Source organism: Drosophila santomea, chromosome 2L (genome assembly GCF_016746245.2).
Source record: "Drosophila santomea strain STO CAGO 1482 chromosome 2L, Prin_Dsan_1.1, whole genome shotgun sequence".
NCBI lineage: Eukaryota > Metazoa > Arthropoda > Insecta > Diptera > Drosophilidae > Drosophila > Drosophila santomea.
In genome coordinates this window covers 13,291,332-13,311,594 of record NC_053016.2, presented here as the reverse complement: position 1 = coordinate 13,311,594, position 20,263 = coordinate 13,291,332, and the positions used below count along the sequence as shown (strand labels likewise).

The 20,263-nt window shown below is 48.3% G+C and overlaps 10 protein-coding genes across 13 annotated transcripts; 6 read left to right on the top strand and 4 right to left on the bottom strand.

The window, feature by feature from the left end:
- The first annotated feature begins 211 nt into the window (after positions 1 to 211).
- LOC120458114 (protein RCC2 homolog) lies at positions 212 to 3,300 on the top strand. Of its 2 annotated transcripts, none has more exons than XM_039645645.2 (4): positions 212 to 342; positions 1,043 to 1,445; positions 1,505 to 2,086; positions 2,152 to 3,300. In XM_039645645.2, exons 2-4 carry the CDS (start codon positions 1,101 to 1,103, stop codon positions 2,686 to 2,688), a joined length of 1,464 nt encoding a protein of 487 aa, XP_039501579.1. In that variant the 5' UTR covers positions 212 to 342; positions 1,043 to 1,100; the 3' UTR covers positions 2,689 to 3,300. The 2 variants fall into 2 exon arrangements, with proteins under 2 accessions (XP_039501579.1, XP_039501580.1); XM_039645646.2 differs by lacking the exon at positions 212 to 342 and adding an exon at positions 471 to 488.
- Positions 3,301 to 3,744: 444 nt separating this feature from the next.
- LOC120458581 (5-hydroxytryptamine receptor) lies at positions 3,745 to 9,658 on the top strand. 2 transcript variants are annotated; one of them, XM_044005635.1, is made up of 6 exons: positions 3,745 to 4,050; positions 4,103 to 4,195; positions 6,381 to 6,985; positions 7,076 to 7,752; positions 7,911 to 8,164; positions 8,227 to 9,658. In XM_044005635.1, exons 3-6 carry the CDS (start codon positions 6,533 to 6,535, stop codon positions 8,478 to 8,480), a joined length of 1,638 nt encoding a protein of 545 aa, XP_043861570.1. In that variant the 5' UTR covers positions 3,745 to 4,050; positions 4,103 to 4,195; positions 6,381 to 6,532; the 3' UTR covers positions 8,481 to 9,658. The 2 variants fall into 2 exon arrangements, with proteins under 2 accessions (XP_043861570.1, XP_039502213.2); XM_039646279.2 differs by having other exon boundaries at positions 3,745 to 4,195.
- A 305-nt stretch (positions 9,659 to 9,963) lies between these two features.
- Positions 9,964 to 10,429, top strand: LOC120458584. Its single transcript, XM_039646283.2, has 2 exons — positions 9,964 to 10,107; positions 10,157 to 10,429. The coding sequence occupies exons 1-2, from the start codon at positions 10,037 to 10,039 to the stop codon at positions 10,314 to 10,316; spliced, it is 231 nt and encodes a 76-aa protein (XP_039502217.1). The 5' UTR covers positions 9,964 to 10,036; the 3' UTR covers positions 10,317 to 10,429.
- LOC120458582 (NADH dehydrogenase [ubiquinone] flavoprotein 1, mitochondrial) lies at positions 10,338 to 12,281 on the bottom strand. Its single transcript, XM_039646281.2, has 4 exons — positions 12,130 to 12,281; positions 11,567 to 11,923; positions 10,676 to 11,510; positions 10,338 to 10,612 (listed from the first exon to the last, which is right to left on the bottom strand). The coding sequence occupies exons 1-4, from the start codon at positions 12,173 to 12,175 to the stop codon at positions 10,426 to 10,428; spliced, it is 1,425 nt and encodes a 474-aa protein (XP_039502215.1). The 5' UTR covers positions 12,176 to 12,281; the 3' UTR covers positions 10,338 to 10,425.
- Positions 12,282 to 12,421: 140 nt separating this feature from the next.
- Positions 12,422 to 13,082, top strand: LOC120458583 (E3 ubiquitin-protein ligase PPP1R11). The gene is made up of 2 exons (XM_039646282.2): positions 12,422 to 12,685; positions 12,738 to 13,082. Exons 1-2 carry the CDS (start codon positions 12,484 to 12,486, stop codon positions 13,019 to 13,021), a joined length of 486 nt encoding a protein of 161 aa, XP_039502216.1. The 5' UTR covers positions 12,422 to 12,483; the 3' UTR covers positions 13,022 to 13,082.
- LOC120458580 (F-box/WD repeat-containing protein 5) lies at positions 12,993 to 15,413 on the bottom strand. Its single transcript, XM_039646278.2, has 3 exons — positions 14,777 to 15,413; positions 13,299 to 14,723; positions 12,993 to 13,241 (listed from the first exon to the last, which is right to left on the bottom strand). The coding sequence occupies exons 1-3, from the start codon at positions 15,236 to 15,238 to the stop codon at positions 13,158 to 13,160; spliced, it is 1,971 nt and encodes a 656-aa protein (XP_039502212.2). The 5' UTR covers positions 15,239 to 15,413; the 3' UTR covers positions 12,993 to 13,157.
- A 50-nt stretch (positions 15,414 to 15,463) lies between these two features.
- On the top strand, positions 15,464 to 17,115 carry LOC120458573. 2 transcript variants are annotated; one of them, XM_039646272.2, is made up of 4 exons: positions 15,464 to 15,581; positions 15,748 to 15,790; positions 15,847 to 16,713; positions 16,767 to 17,115. In XM_039646272.2, the coding sequence occupies exons 2-4, from the start codon at positions 15,756 to 15,758 to the stop codon at positions 17,038 to 17,040; spliced, it is 1,176 nt and encodes a 391-aa protein (XP_039502206.2). In that variant the 5' UTR covers positions 15,464 to 15,581; positions 15,748 to 15,755; the 3' UTR covers positions 17,041 to 17,115. The 2 variants fall into 2 exon arrangements, with proteins under 2 accessions (XP_039502206.2, XP_043861569.1); XM_044005634.1 differs by lacking the exon at positions 15,464 to 15,581 and adding an exon at positions 15,619 to 15,636.
- A 33-nt stretch (positions 17,116 to 17,148) lies between these two features.
- On the bottom strand, positions 17,149 to 18,112 carry LOC120458576 (farnesol dehydrogenase). Its single transcript, XM_039646275.2, has 2 exons — positions 17,287 to 18,112; positions 17,149 to 17,226 (listed from the first exon to the last, which is right to left on the bottom strand). Exons 1-2 carry the CDS (start codon positions 17,998 to 18,000, stop codon positions 17,185 to 17,187), a joined length of 756 nt encoding a protein of 251 aa, XP_039502209.1. The 5' UTR covers positions 18,001 to 18,112; the 3' UTR covers positions 17,149 to 17,184.
- A 467-nt stretch (positions 18,113 to 18,579) lies between these two features.
- Positions 18,580 to 19,316, top strand: LOC120458579 (prefoldin subunit 1). The gene is made up of 3 exons (XM_039646277.2): positions 18,580 to 18,740; positions 18,835 to 18,977; positions 19,035 to 19,316. The coding sequence occupies exons 1-3, from the start codon at positions 18,711 to 18,713 to the stop codon at positions 19,240 to 19,242; spliced, it is 381 nt and encodes a 126-aa protein (XP_039502211.1). The 5' UTR covers positions 18,580 to 18,710; the 3' UTR covers positions 19,243 to 19,316.
- On the bottom strand, positions 19,263 to 20,162 carry LOC120458577 (protein-lysine N-methyltransferase CG9154). The gene is made up of 3 exons (XM_039646276.1): positions 19,923 to 20,162; positions 19,708 to 19,867; positions 19,263 to 19,654 (listed from the first exon to the last, which is right to left on the bottom strand). Exons 1-3 carry the CDS (start codon positions 20,061 to 20,063, stop codon positions 19,284 to 19,286), a joined length of 672 nt encoding a protein of 223 aa, XP_039502210.1. The 5' UTR covers positions 20,064 to 20,162; the 3' UTR covers positions 19,263 to 19,283.
- Between the last annotated feature and the right edge of the window lie 101 nt (positions 20,163 to 20,263).

Below are 20,263 nucleotides of genomic sequence, written 5' to 3'. Positions count from 1 at the left end.
TATTTTTAAAATTCGATTAGTATTTTTTAAATTTAAAATAAGGCGGAATCTTTAAGGGTTAAAAACAAACGCCTTTATAATTTAAAATACTTTCAAGAAAAGTTCAAATTTTTTAAAAATAAACAAATATTTAGATGTTACTTAAAAAATTAATATTTTACAAAACTCGATATACACAAATAATCGATGGCCCCAAGGAAAACAAAATTATCGAATATCGATGCCTTATGGAAACATCGATACTCGCGTCGCGAACAGACATCGATATATGTTCCAGCTCTGTAACCTAGCGTTGTTGTTTGTAATTTTGCTGTGAAAAGTAATAAAGCCGCACACAGAACTGTAAGTTCACCCGCTAAATAAATGAATTTGAAAAAACGGGCTCATCCCGAAATGGTTGAAAGAACACAACATATCAGAAAACTTATCTGTTCCGTTGAAACCGTGAAATGTCTCTGTGTTTGTAAAGTGACGCTACCATTTTAAAGGTGAATTTTGCGCCGGGCATTGTCTTTTCTGTAACTTCGGCTTGAACTTTTTTGGTTCAGAAGCCAAAACAATGCAAAAAATGCGTAGTTTATTGGGTATCAAGAATTTATTTATCAAAGGCTAGAAATATTCACTATATCTGTTGGCGTCGCTTGCTGCGGCTTTCATTTTGTTTCTGTGCAAAAACCACCACACAAACACAGGGTCACACAGACGCGAGCACACCAAACACACACCACCAAGCGGGCAAGAGCGGCTTGCTTGTGCAGCGTTTATGCGAAGCCGAGCTCGTGATATCTCGAATTTCCCTTTCGAAAGTGACCATGAGCTGATATTTTAAAAGATAAATAAATTTAATTCTATATCGAATAGAATAACCTAACGTCTATCCAAGCTTAATATCATGACAAAACAATGGTTTACTTCGACTTCACGTATTCAGCAGTTCATGAAGATTATAACATAAACACAATACTAGCTACGCTCTGCTGCGTGCGAAGTCTGGTTCCGGTTTTCAGGGCCTTAACTTATCTTCTACATTGCTTCCTTTCAGCCGCCGAGCAGTGAGATCCAGCCCAGTCCAGTCCACAAACAACCCAAGTAGCGAGAAAATGTCGGCCAAGCGCAAGGCAGGTGGCAACGGAGCCGGTCCCAATAAGCGGCGCCCGAAGAAGAAGGAGTCGGACTACGAGGACGAGTTTAGCGACGACTCCGACGACGACGGCGTGCAGCAGCAGGCAGCGGCCGCCAACCAGATGGAGGTTCTTATTCCCCACGACGACCTCGATCCGCCTAGCAAGCTTCCCGAGGACTTGCTGGCCACGCTGGAAAAGACACCAGGCCAGATGCTGGTCGCAGGCATGGTCACCTGGGACCTGACTGGCAAGCGAGACCGCAAGAACGTCGCGAAGGTGCGACCGAATCTGTACAGCTTCCACCGGTTCACGGAAGAGAAGGTATGCGATTCTGCACAGTCGTAGTCCACTTGATTGCTAAGTTTTCTTTTCTTTCGCAGTACCGATATGTGGCCAGCGGACCCAGTGCCGCACACACCATTCTCATCAACATGGACCGCAAGGCTCTCGGCTTCGGCCGTAATCCCAGTGGTCAGCTGGGCCTCAGCCAGGACATCAAGTTGGCGGAGAAGCCCACAATTATTCCGGCCCTGGAACAGCTGAATATAGTGCAAGCTGCTGTCGGCCGGCATCACACTCTGTTTCTCACCGACACGGGAACCGTATACGCCTGCGGCGAAAACAAGTCCGGCCAGTGCGGCGTGGGAAATACCCATGCTAACATTTATTCGCCCACGCCAATTAACTACCGAGGTCCGCCGATCATTCGTATCGGGTGCGGAGCTGAGTTCTCTGTCATTCTGGACATTAAAGGTAGCTTGCACACATTCGGGCTGCCGGAGTACGGCCAGTTGGGACACAATACTGACGCCAAGTACTTTGTCAACGCCAACAAACTGTCATTCCACTTCGAAACTTCGCCCAAAAAGGTCGTTTTGTACATAGAGAAGAGCAAGGAGGGTCATGTAACGCCAGTCGATGGCGTCCAGATAGTGGACTTTGCTTGCGGCAATAACCACACGGTAAGTGGATAATCTACATACATTCCCGACGTTTTCAAGTCTAAAGTCAAGTTTTTTCTCTTCAGGTGGCCATCGACTCCAAAAAGCGCGTTTACAGCTGGGGCTTTGGCGGTTTTGGGCGTCTCGGACACGCAGAGCCCAAGGACGAAATGGTACCGCGCCTAATGAAGTTTTTCGATACACAGGGTCGGGGTGGGCGAAGCGTCTTTTGCGGCTCCACTTTCAGTCTGATCGTCAACGAGCTGGGCCTGCTATTCCTGTTCGGACAGAATAAGAAAACAGGCGAGGCCAACATGTACCCCAAGCCAGTGCAGGATCTGTCCGGCTGGAATATCACCGACATTGGCTGTGCCAATACATCGATTATGATTTCGGCCGACGACACACTGATCGCTTGGGGCGCATCGCCCACGTTCGGAGAGCTGGGCATTGGGGAGTTCCAGAAGTCGTCGACGGTGCCCAAGGAGGTGCCCAAGCTGGATAACATTAAAATACCTCAGGTGACCATGGGTTACTCGCACACGGTGTTGCTTGTGGATACCACCCACGAGGCCACCAAGCAAAAGTACGAGAAGATGCCCGAGTACACTATCGATGATTAGGTGGTGTGCGGCTTGGCTTTCCAAATGCTGCTACAAACACGTATACCGCTGCCAACACAATACTGCTCCACGTAGGAAATTCTGAGAACTGATCATCGAAACTCTGCTGCTACTTATCGAAAGTGAAACTAAACACAAAAATCCAGCAAATTGTATGCTATAAGTTAAAAGATCATTATTACGCTAAACTCGCTATCTACATACTATACGATAATCTCAGAAAACGGAAAAACGTTTGATTATGTTTCCAAACTCTAATTTATTCTCGCAACTGATACTATTCCATCCTGATCCTGTTCCCCTTCTATAATTTATTGCCGCCCACCTTTAGGCTTAAAAACGATGCATAAAACGCATGATTACCCATTTGTAATTTTTAATTTGTAATTTACACATAACAAGTTACAGTATTCTGCATTCATTTCGAACAGAGTGAGCAAAAGCAACCACAGAACTACAAAAACACGTAAATTAACGAACTAAGTGCATAGGTTACATATAAAAAGTATACCATGGAAAAATCCAATACCAGCTGCAACTATTAACTAGTACATCATGCATTTTAATCTTATACAAAGGAATATTTAAATAAAGAGAATGTTAGTATTTAGACTGCACTCGTTCACCATTTAATGATGCCAGATTCTTGGCTTTTAACCGAATGGTAAATATAAAAGGTTCCTAAAGCTGGCAAACATGATTAAAGTTTGCACAGCAATCTCTATGGAGGTTTGACTGTAGAGTGCGGCCTGGGTTGCATATCTAATAACAAATTGGAATCAAGGATTAGCCTCACTGGGGTAGCTGTAGGTCAGTGCGTCGAGGGATGTTTGGCGGTATCCCCCGATTTCTGACCTGTACCCACTGAGTTCCCAGGCTCAGTCCCAATATCAGCCTTGAGTCCTGATGTCCTGCCGCCTGAAAGCGAAAGTAAGCGTGCGGAAAGCTCTGGCGCAAAGCTCTCTCACTGTATCTCGCTCTCTCTCTCGTTGCTCTCTCGCGCGCGAGGACTCTTGACTTCGCAGTGCGACTTTGGCGGCCGGAGCTCCGGCGGATTTTTCCCTGACACAGTCTTCCGCCGTGGTCCTGTCGAGTAATGTGCGCCGCTGAGGAACAGTCCCTGCACGTCGCGCCTTGAGTTTCATTTTACCTTTTTTTCGCCCCCACCCCACCCGACACTCATACATACAAACACCGACCGCACACACACACACACACGCACACAGACACACACACACAGAAACACGCGCGCACATTTGACAATATCAACAAAATAGTTCGAGGAGTTTTTAAAGCGTTTTTACAAGTGTACGGCGTACGACGAGTCATTCTGCACACGAAATATGTACATATTCGCTAAATGTAATACATGAATTGAAACGGCGGAGCACAAAGATCTAACTGTAAATTACAGTGCCTTCCACACAAATAAAGCACCGCAGCACAACATCAAGCAGCAGCAGGATCAGCAACAAATGCCACACTACACTTCGCTAAGGATAACACGGTAGGTCATTACGTATACGCAGTGGGGGCATCCTTGTTTATGCACATGTGTTGGTTTGTTTGCGAGCGTATGCATATGTATCTGTGAGTGTGTGTGTGTGTGTGCAACATTATTTTTCGCTGTTGTTTCATTAGTTATGGTGTCCTTTTTTTCGGCGGTGAGTGTGTGATTGCGTTGCCAGCAACCATCGCCTGCGAAACTAATTAGAAAGTGTCCTGCCCGAAAACCATTCAGCAAATGGAGCCGAAAATTAAGGAGGGAATTTTGTAAAAAAAGACTATAAATTCCTTGTATAATTATTCCTCATCGCGCAGATACAAAGACTTGTTTGCTGGCCATTGTGGCGGTCACGAATAGGCCAACGAACAAGAAGCCTGGGCAAGGACCCCCGGCAACCACCGACCATCCTCATCCCCATCCGTCCGTCCGTCCGCCTAATACGAATATAAAAGCTGCTGAAATCAATAAAGACAGACAAAAAGCTACGGGCTGGCTGACGTTAAAACCCAAAGAAAGGCAAGACAAGGCAAGGCGCAGGGAAGTGGATGTGCCTGTAGCTGTGGCTGTGTATCCTGCGCCTCGGCCAGGACAGGACCCCCGCTCCGCCTATCCCGTCTGTGGGCTTGTGTGTGTGTGTGTGTCGTATCTGCTTGTGCCACATTAAGTCACCTGTGGCGGACACTTTTCATATCGGCAGCAACAACAATGGCAAATCTCGTCATCATCGCTTTCTCTCGCTCACCTCATTGGCTCTCCTGGCGGCCATCCTGCTGCCCCCTAATCCAGCTCCCACCCTCTTTCGTCCTGGCTTTTGTCACCTTTTGAGCTTGTTGCTGACGTTTGAGTGACGCAAATTAATACATACACAATTCGTTTAGTTCTGGGATCGCCGCAATCCGCTTGCCAGCAAAATAGAAAATGTAGAGAGAGAAGTCCCAAGTCGAGAGCCTTCGAAATCAGCGCCTACCCAAAAGGCGTCAGCAGTCGAATATGCTAATATGTGACTTGCAAAATTATTACGCCCGATTTGCTACACCACCAAATATTTTTGTGGGGGCGTGACCTAAATATAAACGAAGATCAACACAAAAATGCTCTAGGAATCAATATAGAATGAAGTCTAATGAGAACTGGGGTCTGAAAAACGAGTTGGGTTAAAACCACGCTCCCTAGACATATGTACTTAGTAAATATGCTTCCACATCTTAAGTGTGTGTAGGTGGGTACTTTTCTCCCGGTGTAACTTTTATAGCAAAACATGTCTGTTGTTGTTAAAGGTGAAGAAGTGTGTTCGTGGGGCTTCAACTGCAGGTGACGTCCTTTAAAAACCCACCGAGCAAGGACTTGTTTGTTCGGCTTTCCCGCGCAATTAAGCGAAAACTTTCCCAGACAAGCTTCCTCGATGGGGCTTAACGTCAGCGGCGCAGCGATGGCAGTGGCAGCCCTCATCTGAACCAATTGCCAGTGGAGGGCGTTGGTAGGGGGGTTTCATTTCACCCATGTATACCATAGAACTAGGACATGCAATTCATTGTATACTTGAATCATAGCGGTTAAAAACGTTAACGCTCTTTCCAAAATTACTGCCGTACCATGCAAAACATAGGGATTACCGCATAGGAATAGCCAACAAAGGACCCCTTCCCACATACTCTATTATAAACACGGTACACACTTTTAATCTGCGACTAATTGCTGCTCAGTAATGAATTGATTTCGGTTGCCCCAAAGCTCCACATTGCATCCCTGATTGGGGAAATCCCTGAAAAGGTTTCGAACCATTCGCCCCTGGCGAGAACAGAAACAGCGTCTCTGATTCTGGCCGGAATTGGAGGGCAGAGGGCGGAGGGCGTAGGGCGGACCTTGTGGTGGCTTGTCGAGTGCACAAAGTGCAAGGTTGCGTGGCCATTCATTTCGCTGCCGATGGGTGGAAGTGGGCGGCGGTGGGTGGCGCCCGGAAGGAAGAGCATCAGTAATCTCTAAGTGCGCCTTGTTCGCATTCGTACTCGTGCCCGCATTGCATAAGTGTCAGTGTCAACGGGGCGGGGATGTGATTGTGCTTGTGGGGGATGTGGGTGATGTGGGTGTTTGTGTGGGAGAAGTGTCCTTGTTGGCAGACAAAAAGACTGATGATGATGGCATTTTGTTACTTTGCTACCTTCCATTGTTGCCCGCCGCACGGCAGCTCCTTTAGTATGAAATGAGGCGACCAGGCAAGCGCCTCGTCATCGAAGATCGCCCCAACAGAGTACGGACCAGGACACGGCGACAGGCACAGGCACAACACCTGGCAGGAGCATCGGAGTCGGCAAGGGCTTCTGGCGCGGGATCGAAAGCATGAACAGGGACAATCTGCAGCAGTGGTGGGAGAACTCGTACCGGCGCCATCATCCGGAGCCCACTTATGACCTTGGCCTGGACTCCGCGGAGCTGCACCTCGCCCTCCAGGAGCCCAGCCAGCTGCCCGCGGACTACGACTATGGCAACTTCAGTCTGGACAATCCGTATGACGTGGACTCGGCGCACTCCATTACCCCGCTGACGCTGCTCCTGCTTGCGGTCAGCTATGGCCTGGTGGTATTCGGCGGCGTCGTGGGCAACTCCACGCTGGTTCTGACCCTCTGCTCCGCCTCCTCGGTGCGCCTGCGCAACCCGCTACTGCTGGCCGTCTGCATTGCCGATCTCCTGGTCACCGGCATCTCTGCTCCGGTCACGCTCCTCAATCTCGCGATGAATCGCCGGACGCGCTCGCTGCCCCTGGTGCTGTGCAAGGTCATACACTACGTTCAGGTGAGTCAATTGGGTTTTAAAAGCAATAAGTATTTCTTCTAAGGCAAGTTAAAGTTTGCGAAATAACTAAATATACCCTACGATGTCCAGGTCATGCCCGTTTCGGCCAGCACTATTTCGTTTTTCATGCTCTCGCTGGACCGCTACGCCACAGTCAAGCATCCGAGATTGGCGCAGCTCCGGCAGCGGCGCTACTTGCACGTCTCCCTGGCGCTGTTCTCCTGGTTCGCCTCGGCGGCCATCAGCACTCCCTTCCTGTTTGCCTACAAGATCATCGCCAAGTCGATGGTGGTCAAGGGCGGTGGGGCGGCGAACACCACGCCGAATCCGGTCAGCATCAGTTGCACCTCTGACCTGGGCGCCAACGCCATGTTCATGTCCTTCATCATCTTTCACACCATCGCCGTGTTCGTGCTGCCAGGCATTGGCGTGCTGCTCAACCACTACGGCGTCCGACGCAAGCTCTGCGCCCTGTCGCTGACGGCTCGGGCTGCCCACGGCGAGCTGCCCCTGCCCATTCCCATCCTGCGGCGCCAGACCCACATGGTGATCGTGACGGGCTGCCCCAACGCTCAGCAGGCGGCCTGCGGTGGGGGCACCACGGCGGACGACACCTCGAACGGGAACGGCACGGGCCCCGGCGGCGGTCCCATGGCCGTCAGTCCAGGAGACATCCAGTTGCACACCCTGCAGCCGCGCCAGCCGGGCTCTGCCGGATCGGCCCTCGAACCGGGCTCCTACCGCTCTAGCAATCCCATATCGCCCAGGTGAGTCACAAATATTTTTAAAAGTATTACCAAAGCTTTGGTTGACAGGGCGTATGCTTGATATTATCACAAACTAGATTTTTATGTTACTCATACGACTCGTTGAAAGTTAATTCAAGTTTGCAAAATAAAGTGAGCTAACTTGAATACTCCTTTAGGGCCATGAGGGAGATTCGCGCCCACTCGCAGCGACAGCGCATCAACCGAGCAGGCAGGGGACCAGCGACACCCGGCATCCCACTGCCCCAGACCTCCACGCTGCGGTCACGAAGGCACCTGGCCAACATGCTCATCGCCTCGGCAGTGATCTTCATTGCCTGCTGGTCACCGCACGTCTTCTGCATCTTCTACAAGAACTTCGGCAGCAATCAGCAGTGCAGCCAGACCTCCGTTTACTTCAGCCTCCTGCTAGGTGAGTTCAAAATCCCAATCCGATTCCGTATGAGGACTAACCACTGACCACTCCTCTTGCAGGCTACTTCTACTCGGCCATCAGTCCGGTGATCTACTGGGCGCTCAACCACAATTCGCTTCGACAATCTCCCTGCGCGCCCATCATCCGCCTGCGCTCCATGCAGAACTTCCTGAGGTCGCGCTTCCGGACGCACACCGCCCCGCCGCCTCCCTCGTCCACCAACGAGGCGGCACTGGGGGCCTTCAACCCCAAGCTGATCAAGCTGACACCGAAACAGTATAGAGCTCAGGCCTCTTCGCATTATCTCTACTAGTGTGATACTAAGCTAAACTTGATATACATATATACACATTTATATACACGCATATATAGTATATTTTTTACCTACGCCCTAACCCCTAACCCCTAACCTCTAACCACCCACCCCGAACCCCCTAGTACCGATGACCCCACGACCCTCTACTACCGAACTCCGAACCCGAACTTCAACCCAACCGAACGAAACTATCTAGATGTTTTTCAAAAGCTCTACGCAACAATTGCATAATACGAAAGATACTTGCTACATATATAGAGTACATACTACCTTAAATAGCAGTGTTAGTCGACGCTTATTTACACGATGTTGTGCGCCTGAAGCTATGCAATAAGGACACCGGAGTCCTGCGGCAACTCTTGCCTATTACGAGGAGCACTGGTAACGAAAGCAAGTGGAAAAAAAAACATGGAAAAAATTTAAAAATAACGAAACCCTTCTAGTGACTTGTTCGAATTGTTGTTTAGTCTTTTAAGCTGAAATATTGTACTATGTTCCTTCTCATAGATAAGCAATAAGTGAACGCTTTAAGCCAAGTTAAACAAACGGAAAACGAATCAAACTAAACTAAAACTCGATCTAAAACTTTTAAACGATTTAAACGTTAACTCGAATGCATACCTAACGAAACATTAATAATTATATACATATGCGACTACATACAAATAATAACTAACAAGTGAATAACTAAAAAAAATGAATGTAAATGTGAGCAAAAACAAAATGATAACAATTAGTATTGTATACATATTCTTCGACTTAATTCTTTATACACTTTTTCTAACCATTTTTAATATCGTTCAGTAAACTGAACACGGTGTATAGTGCAATTCAAGCTGCTGGAAATATCCGCGTTTCAGATGCCAGAGCCACCCAAAGGATCGGACTCTGGATCGGGTTTCATTTCACTCCATTCAGTGGCCACCGTATTTCTAATTTGCCAAACTTTTGTACATGTTCCCCTGCGAGCGACTCTTTCCTTACTCCCACTGGTTTTTTGGTTCTATCTTTGGAGTACCTTGTTAGAGCCATCTGAAGCAGCAGCTGTTGTTATCGCCTTGGAATTAGTGGCTATAAACCTTAAGCTAACTTTAAATAACCATCGTTTTGTACTTTACAAAATCGTCATCGAAAACAGAGAAACTATGAAAATACTATAAATATGCTATCTAGTACTTCATTCATTGTGTTATTACTTACATACGATTGTCGGGTGGACTTTTAAAATATGTGGAGGCTAGACATCTAAATCGCTCATTAATCGCCATTACCGAACTAATGATTGCCAGCCCAACTTATCGCGTATTGGTTATTGGTGATTCTGTAATTATAATTAAATAGCAGCCTGGCTTCTATAACTTTGCCGATCATCATGGAATGTTGCATTTATAATTCATAAGTGGATATTTAAATGACTTCACATCAAGGTGTTGCATAATGCTGACACGGCGAATTGTGGGAACTGTGTTTTGAGCATAGAACTTGACAGCAGCAAATCAGTCGGTCTCCGGTCATATAAGCACACGGTAGCGAAACGTAAAAAATTTTCCAAAATGCTTAACAAATCTCTGGTGCTTTGCTTGGCGACTATTTGGTTCATTTCGGAGCATTCCGATGCCAAGGAGTATGTGCAAAATCACTAAGTTATCACTTTAATGGGCACTTATTTGCAGATATCAGTTTATCCCCGCTCGATGCGAGGAGCAGCCAGGAGTCGGTCAGCAGATTGGCGGTCCTTTAAGCATATGCAGCTTTCCACCAAACTATGAAAAGCCAGATTCGGAGGACATTGAGGCCGTGATTAAACACATAAAGAGCTTGCAATTAAATTGAATTACACGAAAATACGAATAATTGAAACGTTTAGAGAACTACACACTTTATATGCATCAAGTCGCGCTCGGGTTAATGAAATCAATAAAATTAGCTATAACTTTGTATCTTAATTGCTGGCGCGCTTCGCATGCAGTTGCATACGTTTCTCGATCTCGGGCCGGAAGTGACGAATGAGGCCCTGGACTGGCCAGGCGGCACCATCACCAAGCGCGCAAATAGTGTGTCCCTCAATTTGTTTGGAAATCTCCCACAGCATATCAATCTCAGCGGGCTGGGCGTCACCCTTAACGAATCTACATCGAGAATGGAAATTGACAGTTAAATTTTCTATAATTACATGTATATTGCGGACTTACCGAGTCATGATCTTGTTCATCCAACCGATTCCCTCTCGGCATGGCGTGCACTGGCCACAGCTCTCATGCTTATAGAAGGAAATTAGCCTGGCAATTGCCTTTATCACATCCGTCGACTTGTCCATAACGATTATAGCCGCAGTGCCCAGCGATGTCTGCGCGGCGATTAGGCCATCGAAATCCATGATAACATCGTCGCAGACATTTTTGGGTATGATGGGGGTGGAAGAGCCGCCGGGAATGACGCCCAGCAGATTGTCCCATCCACCGGTGACGCCTCCGCAGTGGCGCTCAATCAACTCCTTCAGTGGGATGGACATTTCCTCCTCCACAGTGCAGGGCCTGTTGACATGACCCGAAATGTTGAAGAGCTTGGTGCCCGAGTTACGGGTGCGACCGAAACCGGCGAACCATACACCGCCACGGCGGCAAATAGTTGGTGCAACAGCAACCGTCTCCACATTGGTAACTGTGGTTGGGCATCCAAAGACGCCAACGTCGGCGGGGAATGGCGGCTTCAAGCGCGGCTTTCCCTGCTTTCCTTCCAACGATTCGATGAGAGCAGTCTCCTCGCCGCAAATGTAAGCTCCAGCGCCTCGGTGCATGAAGACATCGAAGTCGTAGCCTGTTCCGCAAGCGTTCTTTCCGATCAGACCGGCCTGGTAGGCCTCGGCAATGGCCAGTTGCATGTTGGAAGCCTCGTTGTAGAACTCGCCACGAATGTAGATGTAGGCAGCCTGGGCGCCCATGGCGCGTCCGGCAATCAGACAGCCCTCCACCAGCTTGTGTGGATCGTGGCGCATGATCTCGCGATCCTTGCAGGTGCCAGGCTCTCCTGCAACAGAATACAAAGTCAAAAAATGGCCTAGAAACGCAAGACATACTCCTCACCCTCATCGGCATTCACCACCAAGTATTTGGGGCGTCCATCGCCGGGCTTGTTCATGAAGGACCACTTCATGCCACTGGGAAAGCCAGCTCCTCCACGACCGCGCAGGCCGGACGTCTTGATCTCGTTAACGATCCAGTCTGCCCCCTTCAGCACGATCTCCTTGGTTTTGTACCAGTCGCCGCGCTTTAAAGCTCCCTTTAGCCTCCAGTCGTGTCGTCCATAGAGGTTGGTGAAGATGCGGTCTTCGTCCGCCAGCGGACCGAACTTGGTCTTCGTTTGTGGCGGAGGAGTGCCCGGAGGCGGGGCCTGGGTGCTCTGGAACCGCTGCACATGCAGGCTGGCCGGCAAAGCCGCAACTGCAAGACACATTCAGAGTAGATCAATAAATTGCGCAGAACACAGGAAACTTTTGTTTTGCTTTGCGCAAAAATTACATAATTTGATTGCATGGGAAACGGTTGTATTTAAGGCATGAAGAGCTTATGGCAATGGCAAGATCCTTACGGAACAAGCTATTGGCACTGTTAAGCAACTGGATTATGGTTAGATGGCGTTTATTTACCAATCTGCGGCTTTGTTAACAAATTAAATCGCACAATTGCAGCCATTTTCGGGACGACTGACTGACAGCTGAAATGTGACGTTTGTACGCTGCGTTGCCAGATGGTCAAAATAAAAATAGTGCAGATTAATAAGGGGTCTTCTTTTACGGAATCAGCTGTAATGGTTTAATATAAAATCTTGTATATCTTAAGAGTGATCTTTTATGATTATGTGATGCAGTTGAAATTCATTTAAAACCCCTATTCCTCTGCCTACAAAATTGAGCAACCCTAGTGTAAACAGGGCTCAAGTACAAAGCCGTCAGGCAGTAAATACGTCCACACTGTATACTCTATTATTTGTTTTGTTAAAAATGGCTCACAAGCAGAACAATAAGACATCCAATGGCACAACAACCGAAATAATTGACGAAACAGATGCCTGTGCTACATCGGAGACGGGCCGGACAACACCCACTCTCCAGCTGCGTCTGGAACATCCGCGGGATGAACGCCGGGTGGTGTTTCACGCTGGGGTCATCGACAACGAGCATTTGAATCGCAAGAAATCGAAATGTAAGCATTGATTATTTCATCCACGGACAAAACTGATTTCCTTCCATTCCAGGCTGCTGCATTTATAAAAAACCTCTGGCTTTCGGCGAAAGCTCCTCCGAGGATGACGAAGATTGCGAGCACTGCTTTGGCCATCCGGAAAAGCGTCAAAGAAACGCAAAACACAATCACGATCACGGGGACAAACCGTGTGTGGAGTCGTCGCATCCGGACGGACCATCAACATCAACACAGGCCGTAGACAGCAGTCAACCACCAGCCGAACCTGTTGAATCCCAGGCCGATCCAAAACAACCAACCCAAGGTGTTGACTTTGAGCAGACGGGCAGTTTGTAGCACATACTCCAATTTAAATATGTATAATTATAAACGTTAACAACATGGAACCAACTAGCAAGCACTCGGATCTACAAACACAGACGGTGTTTTTGGGCAGTAAGAACCACTTGGGATTTGTAAACGGATGAGGCCTTTAGTTTTTCGGCTTCAACTCAAAGGATTCGCTGACGTTCATGGCGATATTAAACTCCTTGGCCTTTGCTCGTGAGCGCCAGACCTGAGAAAACATGGATGTTTAAAACTGCAATAGTGAAGAAAAAGGCTTAGAGCTTACCTTGATTGTGTAGTCGTCGCTGGTGGTAACAAGCATCTCCGAGTCGCGAGGATTGAAGGCCACGCTGTTAACCACGTCCGAGTGCTTAAACTTTGCTAGGCTGATGCCGTAGTATCTATCCCACAGGTAGGCATGTTGATCTTCAGCTCCACTGGCCACATACTCCTCGCAAACATCAAGAAAGATAAAGAAGCATTCGGTGCTGGGAGTGTAGGCCTTGTGGGCCCGCAACATGTTGCCTACCCGCTTGAGAGTCATCAGGTCAATTACGTGGATGTCAATCTCTTGGGCAATGGGTGGCGGCTCCAAAGGGTTGGTGATCACGTAGTTCTTCGGCCAGGGACGTGTGTTAACATACAAGTATCGATGGTCCGGGCTCAGTGCCATGCCAATGATGTGTCCGTGCAAATCAATTACCTTGTCCACCTTGTCGAATCTATCCTTGACTGACTCATAATCCCACCAGTCTGGATCGGCGCGCGGGGTCTGCTGCTGTTGTTGCTCCGCGGCCTTCTTCGCAGCTATTCTTTCCTTAAGTGATGGCCCAGGATCAAGCTTTTTGGGAAAGAACACGTTCCGAATGCGCTTGAACCCAATTTGGTGAGGCGTGAAGGTTGTGGAGCCCGTTGAAAAAATGAGATATTTCGGCATACTGTTCTCCATTTCGTCGTATTCCTCTTGTACGTCCATAGAGTCATACTCCTCGTCATCGTCTTCGTTCGGTTCATTAGTGGTGGCTACTGCTTTCCTGTATTCCTCTAGGTAGTGTATGGTGGCATCTCCGGGTCTTGTTCTAGATCGGCGCTCGCTGATGTCTGGCAAGTAGTTTTCTTCAGGTGTTGCGCTCCTTGTGCGTCGGAGGCTGGCAGCGTGGGACAAAGGATTGCCACTGGCCTGCGAGCTAGATCCCGGATCACTGCGTAGCGAGAGCACTGAACTGTGATTTTCTTCTTGGTCGGCGGCCGTGGCCAACGGATCGTTGCTCTCGTCCAGCCATGGACACCTAGCCACCATTATAGCTCGGACCGAGCTGGCGTTCCGGTTGTAAAACTTATATAGCTGACTCATGATCGGCACATGCTCTGAGTCGATCTCTTGGTTGGCCTTATTCAGCCACAGAACCGAGGTGCTCACCAAGTGCGCCAGCCAGTGCAGGTCGCCGGAGATCAAATATTGGTCACTGAACCAGGTGCCAAAGATGTCATACGGGCGATTTACCACCCGGCAGCGGAGGTGTGACTCTGTGGCTCCCAAATAGAATACCGCAATCTCTCCGGAAGTGGACTGGGGCGAGCCGAAGTGAACACCGGAGACGAGGAGCAAAGTGTCGCTCTGATTGAACTGCGAGTACTGGGAGTACTTCCAGCTGAACTGCTTCATGTTGTGCGCATATTTCTCCGTACACGGATGCTGGGCGTTCCAGATCTGCAAGGATAAATTATTAGTAAAGCTATTTAAAGGCTTCAGTATGCACTTACTATCACATATCCATCCTTAGAGCAGGTTGCGAACATTTCCCCGTTGTGGGCAAAGCTCACATGCAGCACTTGGTGCGTGTGGCCGTGGTTGTTCTCCACAGTGGGCTCCAGGCGCTGTGCCTGGACAAAGGGTATGTGCATGGACAGGCGCTGGTACTCCGACCGCCAGCTCTCGGCCCCTGGCTTGAGCGGAATGCTCGGAGAGGCTTTGAAGTGCTCCTGGAACTTGTGGCGCCACAGTATGTCGTCCTTGGCGATGCTGTGCCATCGCACACAACAGCGGCTCGCCCTCAGCAGGTCTGCCACACTCAGGCGCTCAAAGATCATCAAGAGCGCAGGCTCCGGTAGGGCCCACCACCCGAACAAATCCTGTCCAGAAGAGCCATCATTGCTATCCTCCTCCTCCGATGTTTCCTCCTGCATGGCCTTTCCCAGTCGGGCCTTTTTGAAGGTCACTTCCATGGGTATACTCAGTTGGAGGAGCTAGCGCTCCGTTTTACCCAGCAAATTACGGCCAAACTGATGTTTCGCCGTGTGTTTGCCCTTAGGTAATAACTGGTTTAGCTTCTTTTGTTTCCGCGGCTTTGCAATTAAAAATAACTTTCTCCCTTATTGTTATTGTTTGCGGAGGCCAACGGAACAGCTGTTGCAAAAACTCGACCACTCTTACTCGCTTCGATATCGATATCAGCTAATTGTTATCGAAAAACAAGTGGTCATGAAATCAAATTGAAACCTCGGCTGGAGGATTCCCAGTAAGAAGTTGGCATAAATTTTATTTTTGGCAGTTGCAATAGTTAAGAAGGTAAGTCAACGAAACCTTGATACTGAGTAGTATTACACAGATATCTTAAAGCAATGTAAGTATTGAGCCCCTACAATATACCCCTTTTTCTAAGCACTACTGAGTATAAATGTTATGTAGAGGCGACAATGAAATACGTAAGGTTCTTAAAATATTCTATCCACAGAACTAAAAATGCCGGCATGTCTGCGCTCCCTTAGCTCCAGATGGTGAGTCAATTCATGTACATAAATGAACATGACCAACTGGCTTTTGATCCCGTCAGCCTTCGACAGCTACTGCGCCCACTGGGTCGTCATCTCGGATCGTACAGCAAGGCGGTGGTGATTGCGGCTGCCGTAAGAACACCGAGTGCTCCCTTTCGAGCGGAGGAGCAGCGTCTGGCGGGCCTAGTTGTGGACGAACTGGTCAAACGCACCAGCGTGCCACGCGAGGAGTACAACAAACTGATTGTTTGCTCCTCTCTCAAGACCCCCGCTCCAGAGTGCAGGGATCGGCTTTCCAGCGTGGCCCAGGAGTTGGGCCTGAAGTGTGAGACACTAGCCCTGCAGGACGATGTCTGCTCCATTAGCGGTCTGCAGATGACGTTGGACTGCCTGGAGCGCGGCGAAGACCAGTGCATTATTACGGGGGACACCCGCTGCCAGGTTGTCCAGCCGGAGCACGGCGTTCTGTCCAACGAGCTTATGGCCGTGCAGCAGCCCCGGACTCGCAAGCGAGCTGGAACTGAACTGGCCACTGAACCTGAGTTGACGCCAACGCTAGGAGCTGCTGCTTTGGCCTGGACAACTTTGCAGACTGCCCAGCGTCTAAACCTGCAACCGCTCGCCCTGCTACGAGAGTTCGCGGTAGAGCAGGATCACGAGCAGGCTATGTACCGCCTGGATGGAAGGGAACCCGTGACGCCCAGTGATATCTACACCTGGAACATGGTCACAGGCACGCAGAAGGGAATACCGGAAAGCATACTTGGGGATTTACATGCCAACCGCCTGTGCACGCACGATTTCAAACAAATCACGGCCAGTCACCTGCTAACGCATCTGGTTCATTCTCTACCTGCAGGGGGACTGGGTTGCGCCTTTATGAGCACAACGGATGGCCGCTCCATGGCCATGGTCCTTGAGAAGCTGTGAGTTTTGACCTCGGATGTGCCTGCCCTTACTAACGAAATTCATCTTGCAGGGTGCCTAGCATAGATCAGGTGGAGGGCCTTCCGTTGCTGACTTTGTATACCAAGGACCCCTGTCCGCTGTGCGACGAGCTAGTCCAGCAGTTAGAACACGGCTTTGCCGGCAGATACCGTCTGGAGAAGGTTTACATCGACCGGAAGGAAAACGTTAGGTTCCTCCGCCTTTTCAGACACGACATTCCTGTTCTGTTCTTCAACGGCCAGTTCCTATGCATGCACCGGCTGAACGAGGAAGCTCTAATAGAGCGACTGGAGGCACTAAACTAGTCCAAAGATCGTTAAGAAGATTGTACACAAACAAAATTGAAGTCAGTAACAAGAAAATTCATTACTTAAACTCTACTCAATTGCTTTTGCTAAATATGAGCATGGTTTTTTCATAGTAAAATCATCTGCTGGTATATTGGGAGATCAAAAAATTTCTCCCATAGGCTTGATTGTAATTTCGTGGACCTGAAGATAGAGAATTATGTTGGCTAAGTTTTTAATACATGACAACCGACTATTGCTTACCTGAACATGCGGTGGAGTTCGCAGCGCATACATCACTGCGTCTGCAATGTTCGCAGGCTCGAGTCTGGCCATGTCCTTTACGTAAAAATGGATCTCCTCCGGAAAGATGTTCGTATTCACCGCCCCAGGACAGATGCCGGTAACCCGGATTTTGTTCGAGTGCAGCTGGAACTCCTGTCGGTACGTCTCTGTTATGGCCGTGATGGCGAACTTGGTGGCCGGATATATATTGAACGATGGTAAAACGTCGATAAAGTTAAGCACTTGGTGTCCGGCTATGCTGTTTATGATCAGAACATGGCCTTCGCCGCCCCGCCGTTTCATGTTATTGAACGCCTCGCGGGTACACCAGATCACGCCCATCACATTGGTGTCAATCACCTCTTTAAGCTTCTGCGTGTTGCCCGGAGTTACCAGTTCCGTCTCGCGAGTGATGCCAGCATTGTTTAGCAGCACGTCGGCGCCCTCCAGCTCCCGTTCGATCCAGTCAAAGGAGCTCTGCACCTGATCTTCCTTGGAGACATCGCATCGCCGCGGTATGAAGTTGCCCTGCAGATGCGTGGGCAGACTGTCCCTGAGCTCCTTCATCTTTGCCTCCCGACGAGCCAGGCCCACCACCCGCAGTCCAGCTCCGATCATGGCCCGAGCACAGGCGGCGCCTATGCCTCCGCTGGCTCCTGTTACCACAGCCAGTTTGTTCTGCCACCGCTCCATGCCGTCTTGTGAATGAAGAGCTGATGCAAGTCAGAAGCCCGCATCGGGAACTCAGCAGCAGTTTCATGGCTTCTTGCTTCGCAATTGAGGTTAATCGCCAACGGTCAAGTGTTATTGGCTGGTAAATGTTGGTGGATTAAATTATTTCCTAATGTATGTAAATCTATATGTATGGTAAGAAAACTTTAAAAATTTGAGTCAGGATTATTCGACATAAGCTTGGGTTATACAAACATTCTATTCTTACTTTTGCCTGATTAATCAAATGAATTAAATATAATTTAATTTGTAACTTAAAAATAGCTAAAAATTATATATTTCATTAACAAATCCTTCTTTATAACATTTAAAATCAAGTTTTGAAAAGATAACAAAAATGAATAGTTTAACCTAGTTGTCCAGTTGTATATGAAAAAATTACATTTTATTCCGATACATCCTTCTTTAAAATTAAATGTCAATATGCATAACTATTTAAGTTCTTAAAATATGCAATTGGCGTTTAAATTTGTGTTTGCCGCTAAAGTGCCATCGATAATGCTGGGCTTATTATCGATACTTTTAACCAGCAGGAGGAAGACCGAACTCCCCTCACTAATAAAGAAGAAAAAACCATAAGCTTCCCGCAGGTGTTGAGATTTTCATTAAATTTGCTGCAAAACCAACAGATTTGCATCCATTCTTCTGTGAAGAAACAGTTAACAGACAAAATGGCACAAATGGACAAAGAGTTGAAGAAGGTAAGCGGAAAGCTATAATGGAAAAGGCGTTTGCCGCCTGGGAGCGCGTGCTATCCAATAGAACTTACTCATACACGACTGATTTTTCCTACAGGCCTTCACCGAGATGCAGATTAATAAGCTGGAGACCACTAAAAAGATCAACATGATCGACATGAAGTGCGACATGGTAAAGACGGGCAAACACAAGTACCAGCTGACGGAAAAGGGCACCAGCAGTTTGTCTGACGACACAAGGTAACTGAAACTACGATTAATCATCTCCAGATGTCTAATTGAACTGTTTACCTATAGAGTTTACCAATCCGTCGGTCGCATGTTCCTGCTGACCGATGTGCAGAATATGCGCGAGGACCTGAAGGCTAAGCAGGAGAAGTGCGACAAGGCGATAGAACTGCTGGAGAAGAAGAAGGAGTTCCTGCAGAAGTCACTTAAGGACCAGGAAGACGGTCTGCGCGAGCTGGTGCAACAGCGCAAGGAAGCCGATCAGACTGCGAAATAGACTACAACTCCAAACCGGCATTTATCCCTCAACGCAACTGCTTATTTATTTTCAATATACTCGTCTAAATTGAAGTTGGCGTAGCTGACAAATTCGTTGCCCAGATTGCGTTCGTGTTCCGGGCGGAAGCTGCACTTGATCACAGGCAGGCGAGCGGTTAGCCAGGGCTCCACCACCTCACCGGAGCACAGGATCGCTTTGCTTTCTTTCTGGATTCGCTGCAGCCTGGTGATTATTTCACATGTTTTGGCGATGCACTCCTGGGACAGGAAGGGCGGGTCGGCCACGATGAGGTCATACTGGTGGTGGTGCTCTTTGAGGTAGTCCGGGTTGCTTCCCACGCAGTTCAAGTCGTAGTGCACAAAATCCGTGCCATAGGCCTCGAAACGCTGGTCAAACTCAAAGATGTGGACTAGAAGATAGAGTGATAGTCCTCGTCAATAGTCGTTTCACTTGTCCGCTTACCTGTGTCATGTATGTCCCTGATGTCTTTGTAAAGCGATGGGCAGGAGAGCAGTGCTATACTAAAGTCACCCGAATCCTTCGTGCGTTCCGCCAGGAGCTTACGAACAACATCTCGCAAAGTGTGTTTCGTTTCCGTGCTGTACCAGAACTGACTTAATTGCTGTAAGCAGAGAGAAGTCACCACGAGTTTCTAAGGTATTGGCAGGTGTTCTTGCCCAATCCTCCTCGAAGTGGGCATCCTTGCCGGTCTTGTTGGTAATTTGACTATCCTCCTCGGCTTCGCGCTTTGATCGCTCCAATAGGAATTCGTTGAGAATGGCCAAAGTGTCGGCGGGGAGCGAGATGTCGTCGTCCATGATGAATTATTCACCAATGCGAATAAATCTTAAAGCATTCAAATCAAAATAAAGCAAAATGTGCGTTTGAAGATTAGAGCTGCGACATTTGCGATACAAATGAGAACATATTAGGGGGATTCCTTTCAATTGTCTTTGGCGCTAATTTTAAATTGTCAAATTTTATAATTAATGATGTTCAGCATAAATGTGTCGCCTAT

Excerpts from the sequence above, each read along its gene's own strand:
- LOC120458114 (XM_039645645.2), top strand. The coding sequence starts at position 1,101 with ATGTCGGCCAAGCGCAAGGCAGGTGGCAACGGAGCCGGTCCCAATAAG. Across the intron at positions 1,446-1,504 it reads ACCGGTTCACGGAAGAGAAG|TACCGATATGTGGCCAGCGG; the intron begins GTATGCGATTCT and ends TTTCTTTCGCAG. Across the intron at positions 2,087-2,151 it reads CTTGCGGCAATAACCACACG|GTGGCCATCGACTCCAAAAA; the intron begins GTAAGTGGATAA and ends TTTTCTCTTCAG.
- LOC120458581 (XM_044005635.1), top strand. The coding sequence starts at position 6,533 with ATGAACAGGGACAATCTGCAGCAGTGGTGGGAGAACTCGTACCGGCGC. Across the intron at positions 6,986-7,075 it reads AGGTCATACACTACGTTCAG|GTCATGCCCGTTTCGGCCAG; the intron begins GTGAGTCAATTG and ends TACGATGTCCAG. Across the intron at positions 8,165-8,226 it reads TTACTTCAGCCTCCTGCTAG|GCTACTTCTACTCGGCCATC; the intron begins GTGAGTTCAAAA and ends CTCCTCTTGCAG.
- LOC120458584 (XM_039646283.2), top strand. The coding sequence starts at position 10,037 with ATGCTTAACAAATCTCTGGTGCTTTGCTTGGCGACTATTTGGTTCATT. Across the intron at positions 10,108-10,156 it reads GAGCATTCCGATGCCAAGGA|ATATCAGTTTATCCCCGCTC; the intron begins GTATGTGCAAAA and ends ACTTATTTGCAG.
- LOC120458582 (XM_039646281.2), bottom strand. The coding sequence starts at position 12,175 with ATGGCTGCAATTGTGCGATTTAATTTGTTAACAAAGCCGCAGATTG. Across the intron at positions 11,924-12,129 it reads GTTAACAAAGCCGCAGATTG|TTGCGGCTTTGCCGGCCAGC; the intron begins GTAAATAAACGC and ends TGTGTCTTGCAG. Across the intron at positions 11,511-11,566 it reads GGTGGTGAATGCCGATGAGG|GAGAGCCTGGCACCTGCAAG; the intron begins GTGAGGAGTATG and ends ATTCTGTTGCAG.
- LOC120458583 (XM_039646282.2), top strand. The coding sequence starts at position 12,484 with ATGGCTCACAAGCAGAACAATAAGACATCCAATGGCACAACAACCGAA. Across the intron at positions 12,686-12,737 it reads GAATCGCAAGAAATCGAAAT|GCTGCTGCATTTATAAAAAA; the intron begins GTAAGCATTGAT and ends CTTCCATTCCAG.
- LOC120458580 (XM_039646278.2), bottom strand. The coding sequence starts at position 15,238 with ATGGAAGTGACCTTCAAAAAGGCCCGACTGGGAAAGGCCATGCAGGAG. Across the intron at positions 14,724-14,776 it reads CTAAGGATGGATATGTGATA|ATCTGGAACGCCCAGCATCC; the intron begins GTAAGTGCATAC and ends TTATCCTTGCAG. Across the intron at positions 13,242-13,298 it reads GCGACGACTACACAATCAAG|GTCTGGCGCTCACGAGCAAA; the intron begins GTAAGCTCTAAG and ends ATGTTTTCTCAG.
- LOC120458573 (XM_039646272.2), top strand. The coding sequence starts at position 15,756 with ATGCCGGCATGTCTGCGCTCCCTTAGCTCCAGATG. Across the intron at positions 15,791-15,846 it reads CGCTCCCTTAGCTCCAGATG|CCTTCGACAGCTACTGCGCC; the intron begins GTGAGTCAATTC and ends TGATCCCGTCAG. Across the intron at positions 16,714-16,766 it reads GCCATGGTCCTTGAGAAGCT|GGTGCCTAGCATAGATCAGG; the intron begins GTGAGTTTTGAC and ends TTCATCTTGCAG.
- LOC120458576 (XM_039646275.2), bottom strand. The coding sequence starts at position 18,000 with ATGGAGCGGTGGCAGAACAAACTGGCTGTGGTAACAGGAGCCAGCGGA. Across the intron at positions 17,227-17,286 it reads GAACTCCACCGCATGTTCAG|GTCCACGAAATTACAATCAA; the intron begins GTAAGCAATAGT and ends CTCTATCTTCAG.
- LOC120458579 (XM_039646277.2), top strand. The coding sequence starts at position 18,711 with ATGGCACAAATGGACAAAGAGTTGAAGAAG. Across the intron at positions 18,741-18,834 it reads TGGACAAAGAGTTGAAGAAG|GCCTTCACCGAGATGCAGAT; the intron begins GTAAGCGGAAAG and ends TTTTTCCTACAG. Across the intron at positions 18,978-19,034 it reads AGTTTGTCTGACGACACAAG|AGTTTACCAATCCGTCGGTC; the intron begins GTAACTGAAACT and ends GTTTACCTATAG.
- LOC120458577 (XM_039646276.1), bottom strand. The coding sequence starts at position 20,063 with ATGGACGACGACATCTCGCTCCCCGCCGACACTTTGGCCATTCTCAAC. Across the intron at positions 19,868-19,922 it reads CCCACTTCGAGGAGGATTGG|CAATTAAGTCAGTTCTGGTA; the intron begins GCAAGAACACCT and ends CTCTGCTTACAG. Across the intron at positions 19,655-19,707 it reads CAGGGACATACATGACACAG|TCCACATCTTTGAGTTTGAC; the intron begins GTAAGCGGACAA and ends TCTATCTTCTAG.